The following is a 14,134-nucleotide window of genomic DNA, read 5'->3' on the forward strand; positions in this document are numbered from 1 at the left end:
TGTTCACCGTCAAATGTGTTCGGCAGGATTAAATTCATAACAACAGCGTTTGGGTTTATATCTTGACCTCTTATCCCCCCCCGCGCCCCTAATCATGCATTTCTGTCAAAGACCACCAGGAGATTCCGACTCGCCGAAGGGCGGCGGCGACATGCCAGCAAACACCACGGCCGAGACGAGACACGACGTGATGCGTTGTGACGTGCCCGCAGTCCGAGCGCGCGCGCGAGCGAGCGAGCGCCCTCCCGCACACACCCATCATTAGAAGTTGGCATTTATCTGTCGTTTGTCATCAGTTGTCCCTCGTCTCTCGCTTTTGTGCCGTCATAGCCCGCCTCGCACTGTTGGGAAATCATTCGCTCGTTTCCTAATAACGAGAGAGAGATTTTTATTAGTGGACATTTTAGTCAACTATCTTGGTCCATAGATGTAAATCCTTATATTGTCTTTTGGGAGTATTCGATTCATCGTTTCTGGTCTAGAGTCAACTATCTCGTCCACTATAGAAAAATCCCTATATAGTGATGAGAGAGGATTCGATGAATCGTTTCATCCCTAGGGTTAACGATATAGCCCACTATATAAAATTCCGTATATTTTGACAAGGGAGTATTCAATTAATCGTTCCAGCCCTTGAGTCAACTATATACACGAGTTCACTATATGAAAAGCATTTTGTGGTGATGAGGGAGTAGGGAATGAATGAATTGAGCCAGCATTTCTTTTTGCGCGTTCTGGCGACCAAACGCCGTCGCTGCGGAATCATATCCATTTTGTCGATATATTGATGATAGGTTCTAATCGGTTCACCGATTTATTGGTAAGCTTCAAACTCCGACCGCACTACAAAATGGCCAAGTCGCTATACAGGGGCACTAACGAATCCAACGCCGCTTCACTCGCGGACAACGAGTTCAAAAGTTTTCGGATGACATCGGTGAGTTGTGTCGTTTTGACGTGAAAAGTACGTAGACTGCTGAGGGGTGCTACGAGCACCGATGACCGACCAGATTTCATGTTGCTCAATCAAACTGGCTTCGGGGGAGCAATTTGCAAAACAATCGGCACCCTGAAATGGCTGCTTCGAACCAAAACGGCAGACTCGGTGTCTTTTTGGGTGTGGTTTCTTGAGCCTTTTTTTTGCGGGTTTTATCAAGATAGACCGGCTGACCAAATTTCATGTTGCTCAGTGAAACTGGCTTTGCTTTAAACATTCCGAAGACCCTTTTAAATGACCAAATGACACTAAAATGGTGGCTTTGAACCCAATGGCAGACTTCCTGTGTCTTTTTGGGCGTGGCTTCTTTTTTTCCTTCTCTCCCTCCCCTTGGTCTTCTCGTGATTGACACGGTAATAACATTTCACGTGGCTCTGTGAAACTGGCTTCGGAGCTGAATTTTGGCAGATTGCGCCAAATGGAAAATCCATCGGGATGAGCAGAATTTTGGTGAGTTCGAGTATTATTCTTTTCCCATGAAGATGGCGCCGGCTCGTGTTACTCCACTGACCCTCCTCGCAAACGGCCGCAGGTGACCCGCGCGGCGCTGAATAGCGGCGTGACGTCCTGGCTAATTGCAGCGTAGCGAGCCAATTGGATTTGTATTGTGTTGACAGAATGCAGGCAGCTGCTCGGCCTCGGGCCGCGTACACGCACCAAAATAGACTGAAAAGTCTTTCCTTGTGCAAATGCGGACACGCGTGGCAGAATGGGATTTATTTTGAATAAATCCCATTTTGATATACTTGGGCTTTTTAAAATCCTTTGATATTGAGTATTCCAGTATTTGAACATTTTATTGTCATTTAAATGATCCACAAATGTGATATTTTCATTTATTTGTTATAGTGTATCATTTTAATTCATGTATGTATATTTGATTCGTGTATATCTTTTTCAAAATACATTTAAAATCAGGTTAAGTTAAAAACCCTGCCTTTGCAATACATTTTGTGTATATATATATATATATAATATTTTGTATACATTATCTTTAGTCTTAAATATTTTTTATAATTTGAAAACAAATACATCTACTATTTTGATGTTTTATTTGTGTATATTTTTACAGGATTTTAAAATGAATTCATTCACTGTTTTAACATTTTTGTGTAATGATTTCAAATCATTGAAACAACTCAAGCTACTATTTTGATATAATTCAAATTATATGATTTTGACCCCGTCGTGCGGCGAACCAAAATATTAGAAACGGTTACAATGGATATAAAAAGTCTGCACACCCCTATTCAAGTGCCAGGTTTTTGCCATGAGACCGAGCTAAATTGTTCCCCCAAAAGATTCCACCATTAATGTGACCTAGAACCTGTACAACTCAATTGGGAAGAAAATGGAATCTCTGAAGCGGGGAAGTAGAAATAACCAACTGAAATAATGTGGTTGCACAAGTGTGCACACCCTCTTATAACCGAGGCTGCAGCTGTGAACTCATCACATTCAAAGTCATATTGAATTAAATGCCGCTAGTTAAAGCACTTTGAATAGTTCAAGTTGACTTGTTTGTTTGGGGGGGGGGGACTGTCTAGCATCACGCTGCAGGTTTTGTGCTAACTGCTCCTATTATGGACTGCTCATAATTCCCTCGGATTAATCTGAAATAATGTTCAAATGTAAATTTGAATTTGTATGCGTATTTTCCGACATTCTGGTATTCTGACCCTGTCGTGCGGCTAATAATATACCAGAACCAGTCATATATATATAATATTATAGTAGTTTGTGTATTATAGATGAACAGATTTTTGACAGTGTCAATCAAAAGTGATGTTTTTCTTTCTATTGGAAGAAATTAGAAGGTGTACTTAATCAAATGACCAGTGAGTCAATCATCATCCTTGGAGCCTTTTTAATGCCCACTGACATATTGAGTAAATAATATGCCCATATTTCTGGCTAACAACGTGACGTAGCCGACAGGTCGACGGTCTGCAGAAGGCCGAAGGTCGCGGCTCCCGCTGACGAGATGCGAGAGGACGCGTTGGCTCGAAGTGAGCGTGGGAGGAGGAGGAGGAGGAGGAGCGCGAGGAAGATGCGAGTACGGCGCAAAGAGGCGAACGCGTCGGCAGCAGCCGCAGTCGTTCGGGCAGGGACGATGCTGACGGAGCCTCGCGCTGAATGAAACTCACACTTTGACTGGTGAGCGCAGCTTCCATTTCTTTGATTTGTCTTTTATTCTTCTTCAAATCAACTCAACACAGCACAATTTAGCCGGTTATTTTACGTACTGCATATTTAAGCTGTTCCATATAATATACAAAGTAAGTGTTGCGTGAATTGTTCCGAAAATGGGTCAATTCCAATATATTCATTGAACTAACTAATTCAATAATTGGTAATACAATGCTAAATTTACCAAATATTATTTGACTTATTGTTTAATGGCATATCAATACATTTATTCTAAATAGTAAAAAAAAAAACAAATTGTAAAATACATTTTTGCATTAATGTTTTTACTGAATCATTTGTTAGTTTGCAATTAAATTCATTCTAAATAGCAAGAGTCAAATATTTTAAAGAAATACATAGAAATACTTTGGAATTGTTTAATTGCACATGGCTAAATACATTTTATATACAATAAAAGTATTAATAAAATGAACAATCTTACATTTAAAAATGTTTTAATAAATAATTGGAGAAGTGAATGTACTGTAACTAAATGTATTATAAATGATCAACAATCAAGGTATTGGTAAAATTATTTTACATTTTAAAATATTAAATGATTAGTTGTGTTTTAGTCAAGTCAATCTAAATAATAAGTGTTAATAAAAGAATTTTTTTGTAAAAATTGTGTATCATACCAATAATCAATTATTTGATTGTAACAAAGCTAATTACAACTAAAAGTGAGATTTAATGATTATTTTGTGAAGTCTATAAACAATTTGACATATTTTACGTTAACATTTTTTCAGTGACAATCACACATTCAATCTTCCAATTGAATAAAATACTATCTTTAAAAATGTCAAAATCTAAATTCTTGTCTATGTGTCCTCACTTTGGGGACACCCTGTCTATTATTTATACCTTTTTGTGTGGTTTTATTTGCTCTTTTATAACTTACAATATGATTGCATATAACACAAAATCTAAATAACTTACAGCTCCCAGGACTGAGATATTTGTGAAATAATTACGTAGGTAATAATTGCTTGTCACCCCCCTTTGAATGACTTTTATTGGTTTTGTCCATTATGACAGCTATGATTGTAAGACGCAACATATCATTGTAGCCTTACTCGAGGCATAATAACAGCGTTTTAATTAAAAAGGGATCAAAATGAATTATGTTATCATATTAAAGTGTCACTCTCCATTGGTTGCGATTCAGCAGCATTTGATGATTTATTAGGCTCGTTATTAGCAATAAAAATCTTGTTCTCATAGTTACAGTCACAGCGTTATTAATATTATATAAGCATGTTAGCATCAATCCATTAGTGACCTTTGCTGATACTGTCAGCCTGATTCCGCAACCGCTTTATGCTAAAGTACGCTAACTAACCTTTTATAGTCGTAGCATTAGTAATTATAGTTATGTAGCATTTAAGTGCGCATGCGGGGCTCCATTAGTGACCTTTGACCGCTTTATGTAAAGCTATGCTAACTAAGCATCCACAAAACATACTATGCGACTAAAAAGCTAGCATGTAACTTTTTTTTTTTTTTTTTTTGTTTTCCTTTTCATAGCGTTCCTGTTGAGTATGTGGCATTAATAATGTTATATAACGTCAAAGTGTGCATGTGGGGCTCCATTAGAAAACTTTGACCACTTTACGCTAAGCTATGCTAGCTTAGCTCCCACACAACTTCCCAACAGTAAAAAGCTAACATTTTAATTTCGTTTTTTTTTTTAATTTTTTTTTTTAATATAGTTCCTGTCGACTATGTGGCATTATTAATGTGATATAACATTTAATGTGCACGTGTGGCTCCTTTAGAGACCCGAACTGACACAACCACCGCTTTAAGCTAAGCTACGCAAACTGAGCAGTGAGCACCGACCCAAAAAAAGGATTTGAAATAAAAAGCTTGCATGGAGCTGTACTTTTTGTTTTTTTCCCTCCCCTCATAGTTACAGTTAACATGGCAACATTATTAATGTGATATAAGATTAAAATATGAATGCAGGGGCTCCGCGGGTGACCCCATTCGAGCCCCCGGCAGATACTGCTAAGCTATGCTAACTTTCAGAAAGCAAATTTTGCTCCACTGAGTCAGCAAAGATTTTTGTTGGCAAAATTCTAGCAGGAGCCAAAAAAAGGGACCCAAGCCGCAAGTCGAAAAAAAAAAAGGGAGGCAGAAGATTTTGACAAAGAAAAAACCTTTATTAACAAAAAAAGTACGTCCATTGCTCCAAAATAGCGGAGATGAGGAATCGCATTGAAGTGCAGCTCGTTTTGGTGGGACACTGCGTTAGAGGAAGAGGAGGAGAAAGATGAAGTCGAAGAAAAGGGGGAAGAAAAGAGGGACAAGAGGGCGATGATGAGGAGAGAGGTGAGGAAGAGGAGGGTGAAGACGATGAAAAGGAGGAAGGGGAGGAGTGGGAAATCTTTTTTGCGATCAATTTTCACTGGTCTTTGTCGTGTTTAGTGTTTTGTTTTTTTGCTTGCTGCTGACTTGATGTTTTGATCGCTGGATCTTGCTCGTTCCCATGCTCCCTGCAATCGTCCCCGCAACGCACACACACACACACACACGTTTTCGTTGGAGGGATTCCGAGGACCGCGCGGACGGACACGTACTGCGGCTTTACCCGCGACAAAAGCAAAAGTACATTCCACTATTTGACGTGTGGCAGCAGTGCGTTGTTTACCTCCCCTTCCCTTACTTTAGCGACCTCGCCAATTTAGTCGCGCAACTGACTGACGTCACGCTAATGCGTTAATACGTTGTTATGCGATAAACCCCACGGAGTAACACCTCATATTAAACGTCTCCGACAGTGTTTTTCCACGCCGCGCCAGCCGACCTATACTTGCGCAATGTTTGAAAGCGTTGATTTTAGCGTTCCGTGGCGCATGACAGTCAGCAGCAACTTTGAAACAGAATATCTTACATGGAGGAAATTAACTTCCACCGTCCCGCCTCTGCCCTAATAAGGCCACTGAAGGATTCAATGATTAAACGAATTCAATTTGACGTTCAAATCTGTCGCTCGCCCACGTGCGGCACTAAAGACGACGAGGAAGTCGTCGGCCAGAACGCACAAAACGAAATGCTGGCTTAAGCTCCTTTCGCCACATGACACGTGTTGTGCGTGTTGTGCGTGTGTGCGTGCGCGCGCGCGCGTGTTGGCCTGCAAGCTCTTAGTAAGCCCCCTCATGAAGCTAAAACGTTTGCTTGTACTTCATGTCCATTAGTGCGGCCGTGTCTGTGTTGGACAGTCAAGCACCCCCCTGGGCGCCCCCCTGTTAATGCTGGACGACAGCGGCAAGGGGGCGCTGCTGCGCGACGGCGGTCGATCGATGACGCTGAACGGCAGCGTTGGAGGGATCGAAGCTGCGACGTGAACAAGCGGCGATGCGCGGCCAACGGGCGATGCCGGATGACGGCACTGAAACGATAATGCAAGATGACCCCGGATGACGTCAGTCGAGCGGTTATGCCAGATGTCAAGCGATGTCGCTCTTAACGCCGACGCGTCTCGAACGAGTGTTAAGTGGGTGTTAGCAAAGTCACCCGGTGTCCGCCTTGGTCATGACTTCACCACGTATTGAACGAGGCCGCTGTCAGGGCGTTGACGAGCGGAGGCCGGAGCGCCCTCGGCAGGCTGACGGCGACGCAGATGTCGAAGGAAAAAGAAGACAAAGAAAAGAAAAGACACTAACGAGTTCGTCTTTCAAACGAGGACACGCGGCTCGTCTCTTTGCATGCGGAAATGTGAGCCGCTAAAAAAAAAAATAATAATAATAAGAATCATCCTCTTCCAGTCCTGTAGGTGGCGGTAATTGCCAGACACAGTGAGCTTCATTTCCCCTCTCCACTGCGCCATCTCCCGGATGCGGTGGGTCATTGCCCCATAAAGCAAACGAGAGATTTAGTGTCGCGTTAACGCCCCCCAAATCGCACGTAGCTGCTCCGAGATGGTGCCGAAGCACTACTTTTACATGACCTTTCACGCAGTACAAATACTTCAAAAAGGCGTGCGGCTGTGAAAGGGGCAGCGTTGCGGTGATCGCGTGCGACTTTGCGTGTTTGTGCGGTCAGATCTCGTTAGCGTCTGAAAAGCTTGAGGACGCGACGACCTTTTCGCCGAACTTTACGCTTCTGCTCCTCCGCGTGTGCATGTCTGCGTATGTGCACGCGTGACGCTTTCAGGGTCCGTCGCGTTCCGTGGACGATGAGCGGGCGCGGCGCCCCCCCCCGCCCTCGGCCCGACCCCGGCGAGGAGCTGACCGACGAGGAAAAGCGGATCATCCACGACGTGCTGGCCCGCGCCGCCGAGATGGACGCCGTGGAGCAGCAACGCATACGGTGAGATCGTCGTCGTCTATCCATCCATTCATCCGTACATCAATCCATCATTCATTCGTTCATGCAGCTTTGCATTTATGTCACAAATTCGTTGATTCATTTATTCATCCTTTCATCTATCATTCATCCATGATCAAACATCCATCCATTCAGCTTCCATCCATTAGTCATTCTTTCATCCATCTGTCATTCATTCACTTAAACGTCATTCATCAGTCATGCATGCATTCATTCATTCACCATCAATCCATCCATCATTTTACCATTCATTATTCCATCATTCGTTCATCCTTACATCTTTGATTCATTCATCCATCCATCTATCCACCCTTCCATCTTTCTATGTATCCGTCACGCATTCATTGAGTCATCCATTCATCTCTCTATCGAGCCGCCATCCATCCGTCGGTCATGCATTCATCCGTCCTTGAATCCATTCATTCATTCTTTCATCCATGCATCCATCTATCCCCCATGCACGTATTGATTCATCTATCTATCATTCATCCATCATTCTTTCCTCCCAACCATTTATCCATCCATGCATTCATTTCTTCATCCGTCATCCATCCATCACCGATGAGGTCACTGCTTTTCGTGTGCGCGTGCGCGAGGCAGTCTCCTGTCCAGCCGGCTGGAGGACGCCCGGAGGACGGCGTGCGGGGACGGACGCTCGGCTTGTCTGCTTTGCGGCGCCACCTTCGGGCCGGGCGGTGTCACGGCCGCCCTTTGTGTCGGCTGCAGGAAGGTACGCGTGACATCGTCAAATCCTAAATCGTAAAAGTTGGGGGGGGGTGCACGCCCCCAGTGCCCCCTCGGTTCCACCGCCTCTGATCATTGTATATTATTGTGGTTTTTAAAAAATAATAATAATAAATAAATAATAATAATAATCATTTGTAAGTATTACAAAGAACTTTCAGTTTTGGGAGAGCATACGGAATACAGGGTGTTAATTTTTCCCCAAAAAAAGAAATAAAACATTTAGAATTAATGACAGGTGAAATAAAATATGAAGTTTCAAAAAAGATTCAATGAAATGTTAATTTGTTCCACTTATTCCAAATATTTCATGCCATTTTTAATTATGAAATGAGATTTATTCAGTGGCATTTGAATTATTGAAGGACTTTTTTAATTGAATGGTATGTCAAATGATTGACATTTGGCCTGTAATTTGTCATTATTTGTTGTATTTTTATTTATTTAATGAGATTTTAGATGTGCATTTTAAATCATCTATCATTTTTTTCAAAGTCTTATGTCACGATATTATGTTTGTGTACCAATAAATAAGCTGCTTACATAATTGAAATACTAATTCATCTGAAACAGTGAATTGGATTGATGACAATAGGGTTAAAGAAACAGGAATTGTTTAAAAATAAGAATACAAATAAATGAACAAAACGCATTGTTCTATCCATTTATTTTTAATGGTCATTGTATCACTTCAAAACGACGATTTATTCAATTCAGTAAAATACAATGAAGTCCGTGAAACGATGCCTTTATCTTAGGAGCAAAGACAACTAACTGCAAATGTATCGATCTATATGTATATATGTATATATGTATATGTATTGTATTGTATCTTGTTGATTTTGACGGACGAGCAAATAGATTGACTCGATGACAAGAAAAGCAACGTCGTTGCCGTTTGCAGCAGGTGTGCCGCGATTGCGTCGCCCGCGGCGGCTCGACGCCGTGGCGCTTGTGCGCCTTCTGCAAAGAACATCGAGAAGTGAGCGAGTCCGCGAGCCGCGCCGGCAGAAGCCCCTCGCCGCGCGCTCAACGCCCCCTCCTCTCCCTGGGCGCAGGTGCAGAAGCGTTCCGGAGCCTGGTTCTTTCGGGGCCGGGACCCCCGCGTCCTCCCCGGCCCGCCGCCCGCCAACGCGGACGACCCCGACGGTAGGTAAAATATGACATGGGGGCGCTCCGGTGAACCCCGTCTGACGGCGGGAAAATGCAGGATGTTCTTACAAGAATGAGGCAGCAGGTGGATCGCGGTCTATTAGGCGATCAAATATTAGCACATCACTACGGTGGATTCACGTCATTTCTGTCGATCATAATTGCTTTGTCTTTTTGTCATGAAAAATCCTCTCAATTAAGTACGCGATGATTTAAATAGGCCAAGCAATCGACCACAAAACCTTGGCTCTTGTCGAAATATACCGATTCGAAAAGATTCCCTTCTTTTAAATAAATTCACGAAAGAGCAACATCTTAAGAATAACACTTTTTGGAGTATTTGTGCCATTAAATCTATGGATGATGATAAACATTTACATGACATTACATTCACATGCCTCAAATCTTCCCGAGAAATACATTAAAAAAAAAAAAAAATAACATTAAAAAATGAAATGGATGAAATGTCGAAATGTGAACGTGTATGAATTAGAAGATTTAAATATGATTCAAATCTTCCATGTAAGTAAGTGGATACATCTCGATCATAATCATAAAATCTTCCCCTCCCCCCACCCCCCAAAAACATCACAATAACCATGTTAATAATGGTGAATAGTTTTTATTTAAAATATTTTGACATTGTCAATCTTGCCAAGAAATGAAAATAGTTACGGTCGTAATACACGCTTTCATTACGAATTATAAAAACACAAACATGATTGAAGTCTTCCAAATAAGTCACTGGAAAGTCCATAGTAATCATCATCATAAAAAAAAAAAAAAAAAAAAAGGTGTCAGAAATTCTCCAGTCAAAATGCCTTGTCATGTTTTTTTAAATGAACAATATATTCCTTGGAAAAAAAACATGATTCAAGTACACAAATGTAAGAGCGTCGCACAGGAATTGCAGAAGCAAAGCGGCACCGTGCGCAGAGGACCGCGGCCGAAAACCAAGTCCCGACTGCGAGCGGCGGCCAAATCCGGCACGGGACGCGTCCGGCCGCAAACCCCGCCGGCGTCGAGGAGGACGAAGACGCCGAAGACTCGGATGACGCAAGTGAGACCGGCTTTTGGCTCTGTCCTGGCTACCCCCCCCCCCCCCCCACCACCATCTGAAGTCGTCTCCTTTTGCTTTGGCGGCCAAAGCCACGCGGGGGTGTCTGGAGTTCAGTCTGCTCTACGAGCAAGAACGCCGCCAACTGCAATGCTGCGTCATCAAGGCCAAGGTCCGCACAGCGTCGCGTCTTTCCTTATTCATCCACTTCACTTTGCATGCATTTGACATGATAAAGGTCATTCAAAGCGCCTCAACCTTGACTGCACATGTACCAACCCAAACACACACAATGTCCTGAACTTCTATTTGTATTGGTTGAATTCGTAATTGGCATTTATTTCATTCAAATAAGTATTTCATGACTTTTATTTTTATTTTTATTTTTTTCCTTCGCTGTGCGTGTCAGGGCTTAAAGCCGATGGACTCCAACGGCCTGTCGGACCCTTACGTCAAGCTGCACCTGCTGCCGGGCGCCAGTAAGGTACTTGCCCTGTCGCCATAGCAACCGCGGGATGCTAGTCGCTAGGTAGCTTAGCGTATGTAGCTTTTGAGGAAACAACTTGGAAAGGAATGCGTAGCAAGGAGCACCTACAGTGGTCAGTGCGCATTTAGTGGCCCAACAGAGCCACCAGATGGCGCTGGTTTTCTTTACAAAATGTGTTTTGCATGTATGTACAGCGTCGCGACTCCGGCTTGTAGATGAGTCGTGATGACATTTCCAAGCAGTGTTCCTGTTTTGTGCCCAGGGGCGCATGTGCTCGTTTTTTCAGGCAAACCCGCCTTTTTTTTTTCCTTCCAAAATCCTTAATTCCAACGAAACAACTCAACAAATTTCAGGGAAAGTTGAGGCCCACAGTTGGCGGTGACTGTGCATTAGGGGCAGTGCCCCATCACAGCCGCCAGAATGTGTTGATTTCTTGCATTCTTAAATGTGCATTTTTCCGTCTTGTGTGGTGCAGTCCAACAAGCTTCGCACCAAGACGCTGAAGAACACTCTGAACCCGACGTGGAACGAGACTCTCGTCTATCACGGCATCACCGATGAAGAAATGTCCCGGAAGACCTTACGGTACCACCGACTTGTCCGCCGCCTCAATTGTGCCATACGAGTGGTCACGGTTGTCAAGGTGGCGCTGTATTTATGTACATTTACATTTAACGTCGTTCGCGTTGTCTTTGTCCTTCGGGCTGTCGGTGAGCGACGAGGACAAGTTCGGACGCAACGACTTCATCGGGGAGACGCGAGTGGCGCTGAAGAAGCTCAAGTTCAACCAGAAGAAGAAATTCAACGTGTGCTTGGAGAGAGTTATCCCGGTAAAATGCGTCACGGATGAAAAATACCCTAAAAAAAAAAAAACCCAACTCCAATAATTACTCCATGTTTGATCGCGCGCTAAAAGTACACGAATAAATGTGTTGTTTACAGGAACTTTATGGTTCAGATTAGCGGCTTTTTAATGTGACGTAGAAATGTGGCTATTATATAGCATCCCGGGGCACGGCGCCATCTGCCCCACACGTGCTCGTCTTTTCGGGCTCTGTTAGCGAGAAAGCTTGAACGTTTTGTAACAGCCTCTGGCTTGTGTTCTGCAGCCAAACGCGTAAGTGACTCTGCATGAGGGGCAGGAGGCGCAGTGCCCCATGCCAGCCAGCAGAGGTCGCTGCGTTTCTTTCCAAAGTAGCGTATCTCACTTTTTGTTGGCAGGTGAAAAAAGTCGTCGGCGGTCAATCTCGAGGAATGGCGCTCTATGAGGATGACGTAAGAAAGCTGTCAGTCAGAATATGTGCATTCATACGCATACACTGCATCTACATTGACTCGCGGGTTTAATCGCTTCTGTGACCATGCAAGTCGGCTCTCCTTGCCCACATGCCAGGGCGTAAGACTGCCTCAAATTGCTCCATGATTTTCACTTGGTCCAAAATGTGACTTTCAAGCCCAGCTCGCTTGTCACGTTGATTCGTTAAGCCGGCGCCACCGCGTACGTAGATGCGTCCGATGCCGTGCAGGTGGACGAGGGCGAGGACGGCGAGGAGCGAGGTCGCATCCTGGTTTCCCTGCGCTACGACAGCCGACGGGGTCGTCTGATCGTGGGCGTGGTCCGCTGCGCCCACCTGGCCGCCATGGACGTCAACGGATACTCGGACCCTTTTGTCAAAGTGTACGACGAGCGCACGTACGACGGGATACTACGTCCGAAACTCCTATCGTTGCTGAATTCACCTTCTCATCGTCATCGCTCTCACCTTTTCCTTTCACAATCCTCCTCATCCGCTCACCTTCATCCCGTCACCCTCACGTTGTCCCGCTCAGGTGTCTGAAGCCTGACATGGGGAAGAAAGGCAAGAACAAGACGCAGACCAAGAAGAAGACTCTCAATCCAGAGTTCCAGGAGGTCTGTCGCATCTCATCTAAGGGTGAATGAATGACAAAACGAACAAATAACGGCTTGTACGCATACGTGGATGTATGTCACAATGAATGAGCGGATGCATGAATGGGTGAGTGACTCAATGAATAAGTGAACAAATGTTATAAATGAATGTGAATCAATCAATGTGTGAATAAATGACTGAATAAACCAATGATCGGGTGGATGAAGAAATGTATGAATGACTGAATGGTTGAATGAGTAAATTAATGAATGTTGGGCGTATCAATGAATGCATGAATTAATGAATGCATGAATGCTTGAATGAATGAATAAAAAAAAAAACCAACGGGTACGTGAATCAATGTGACTGAATAAACAACGAATGTATGAATTGGTGAATGACTGATTCGCGAATGAACGATTGACCGAACTCGCTGAGGGTGTAGCGGTCCACTCGCCCGACTGGTGCGGGCGGCCAGGCTTCGGTTCCCGCTCAGCGACGGCGCGGGCGGTTGTCGCCGTCGAGACGTGCCCCGCGACTGACCGGCTACCGGTTCGGGGCGTAGTGCGCCTTTCGCCCGAAGTCCGCTGGGATAGGCTGCGGCGCCCCGCGGCCCGAAGCGGGATAAGCGCTGTTGAAAATGGATGGATGGATGGAGGATTGACCCAATGTATAAATTAGCGAATGAATGAATGAATGAATGAATGAATGAATGATGCTTGCAGGAGTTCAGTTATGAGATCAAGCACGGCGAGCTGGCCAAGAAGACTCTGGACATTTCCGTGTGGGACTACGACATGGGCAGGTCCAACGACTTCATCGGTGAGCGGAGCCGGCCGATGCGAACGCGCTAACCTCTGCTCGCTGGAAACGCGCGTTTGCGTTTGCGTTTGCGTTCGCAGGCGGCTGCCAGCTGGGCATCGGGGCTCAGGGCGAGCGCCTGAAGCACTGGTACGAGTGTCTGAAGAACAAAGACGAGAAGATCGAACGCTGGCATCTGCTGCTCAACGACAACAGCGGCGGACGCTTTGACGACTAAAAAAAAAAAAAGGCCTTTTGCCGCCCCTCCCCCTCCTCCTCCTCGCTACTTCCCGGCCGTCGCCATTTTATGTTTACCTCCTCCGGGGAACGTTTCCGTCAATTGGTCCTTGTTGTTTTGGATGCATGTTGTGTCGCGGTCAATAAACAATCACGCACCTGAACACGCCTCTCGACCAATTCGATCACCCGGCGCCCACCTTCTTTGAGCAAAGACACCTCTGAGTTTCATTGACGACGGT

The 14,134-nt window shown here is 44.5% G+C and overlaps 1 protein-coding gene across 9 annotated transcripts; it reads left to right on the top strand.

Annotated features, from left to right (window-relative positions):
* Nucleotides 1–3,035: 3,035 nt before the first annotated feature.
* On the top strand, nucleotides 3,036–14,056 carry rph3aa (rabphilin 3A homolog (mouse), a). Of its 9 annotated transcripts, none has more exons than XM_061697847.1 (15): nucleotides 3,068–3,154; nucleotides 7,318–7,504; nucleotides 8,123–8,252; nucleotides 9,171–9,248; nucleotides 9,325–9,415; nucleotides 10,311–10,478; nucleotides 10,568–10,647; nucleotides 10,885–10,959; nucleotides 11,438–11,546; nucleotides 11,665–11,792; nucleotides 12,184–12,237; nucleotides 12,489–12,655; nucleotides 12,793–12,874; nucleotides 13,580–13,676; nucleotides 13,757–14,056. In XM_061697847.1, the coding sequence occupies exons 2-15, from the start codon at nucleotides 7,326–7,328 to the stop codon at nucleotides 13,891–13,893; spliced, it is 1,575 nt and encodes a 524-aa protein (XP_061553831.1). In that variant the 5' UTR covers nucleotides 3,068–3,154; nucleotides 7,318–7,325; the 3' UTR covers nucleotides 13,894–14,056. The 9 variants fall into 9 exon arrangements, with proteins under 9 accessions (XP_061553826.1, XP_061553829.1, XP_061553831.1 ...); XM_061697848.1 differs by having other exon boundaries at nucleotides 12,489–12,640; XM_061697849.1 differs by lacking the exon at nucleotides 12,184–12,237.
* The last annotated feature ends 78 nt before the right edge of the window (nucleotides 14,057–14,134 follow it).

Source organism: Phycodurus eques, chromosome 15 (genome assembly GCF_024500275.1).
Source record: "Phycodurus eques isolate BA_2022a chromosome 15, UOR_Pequ_1.1, whole genome shotgun sequence".
Lineage (NCBI taxonomy): Eukaryota > Metazoa > Chordata > Actinopteri > Syngnathiformes > Syngnathidae > Phycodurus > Phycodurus eques.

Coding starts and splice junctions, on each gene's coding strand:
- rph3aa (XM_061697842.1), top strand. CDS start 7,326: ATGTGCACGCGTGACGCTTTCAGGGTCCGTCGCGTTCCGTGGACGATG. Junction 9,416..10,310: donor CAACGCGGACGACCCCGACG/GTAGGTAAAATA, acceptor CACAAATGTAAG/AGCGTCGCACAGGAATTGCA. Junction 11,793..12,488: donor GCTTGGAGAGAGTTATCCCG/GTAAAATGCGTC, acceptor GATGCCGTGCAG/GTGGACGAGGGCGAGGACGG.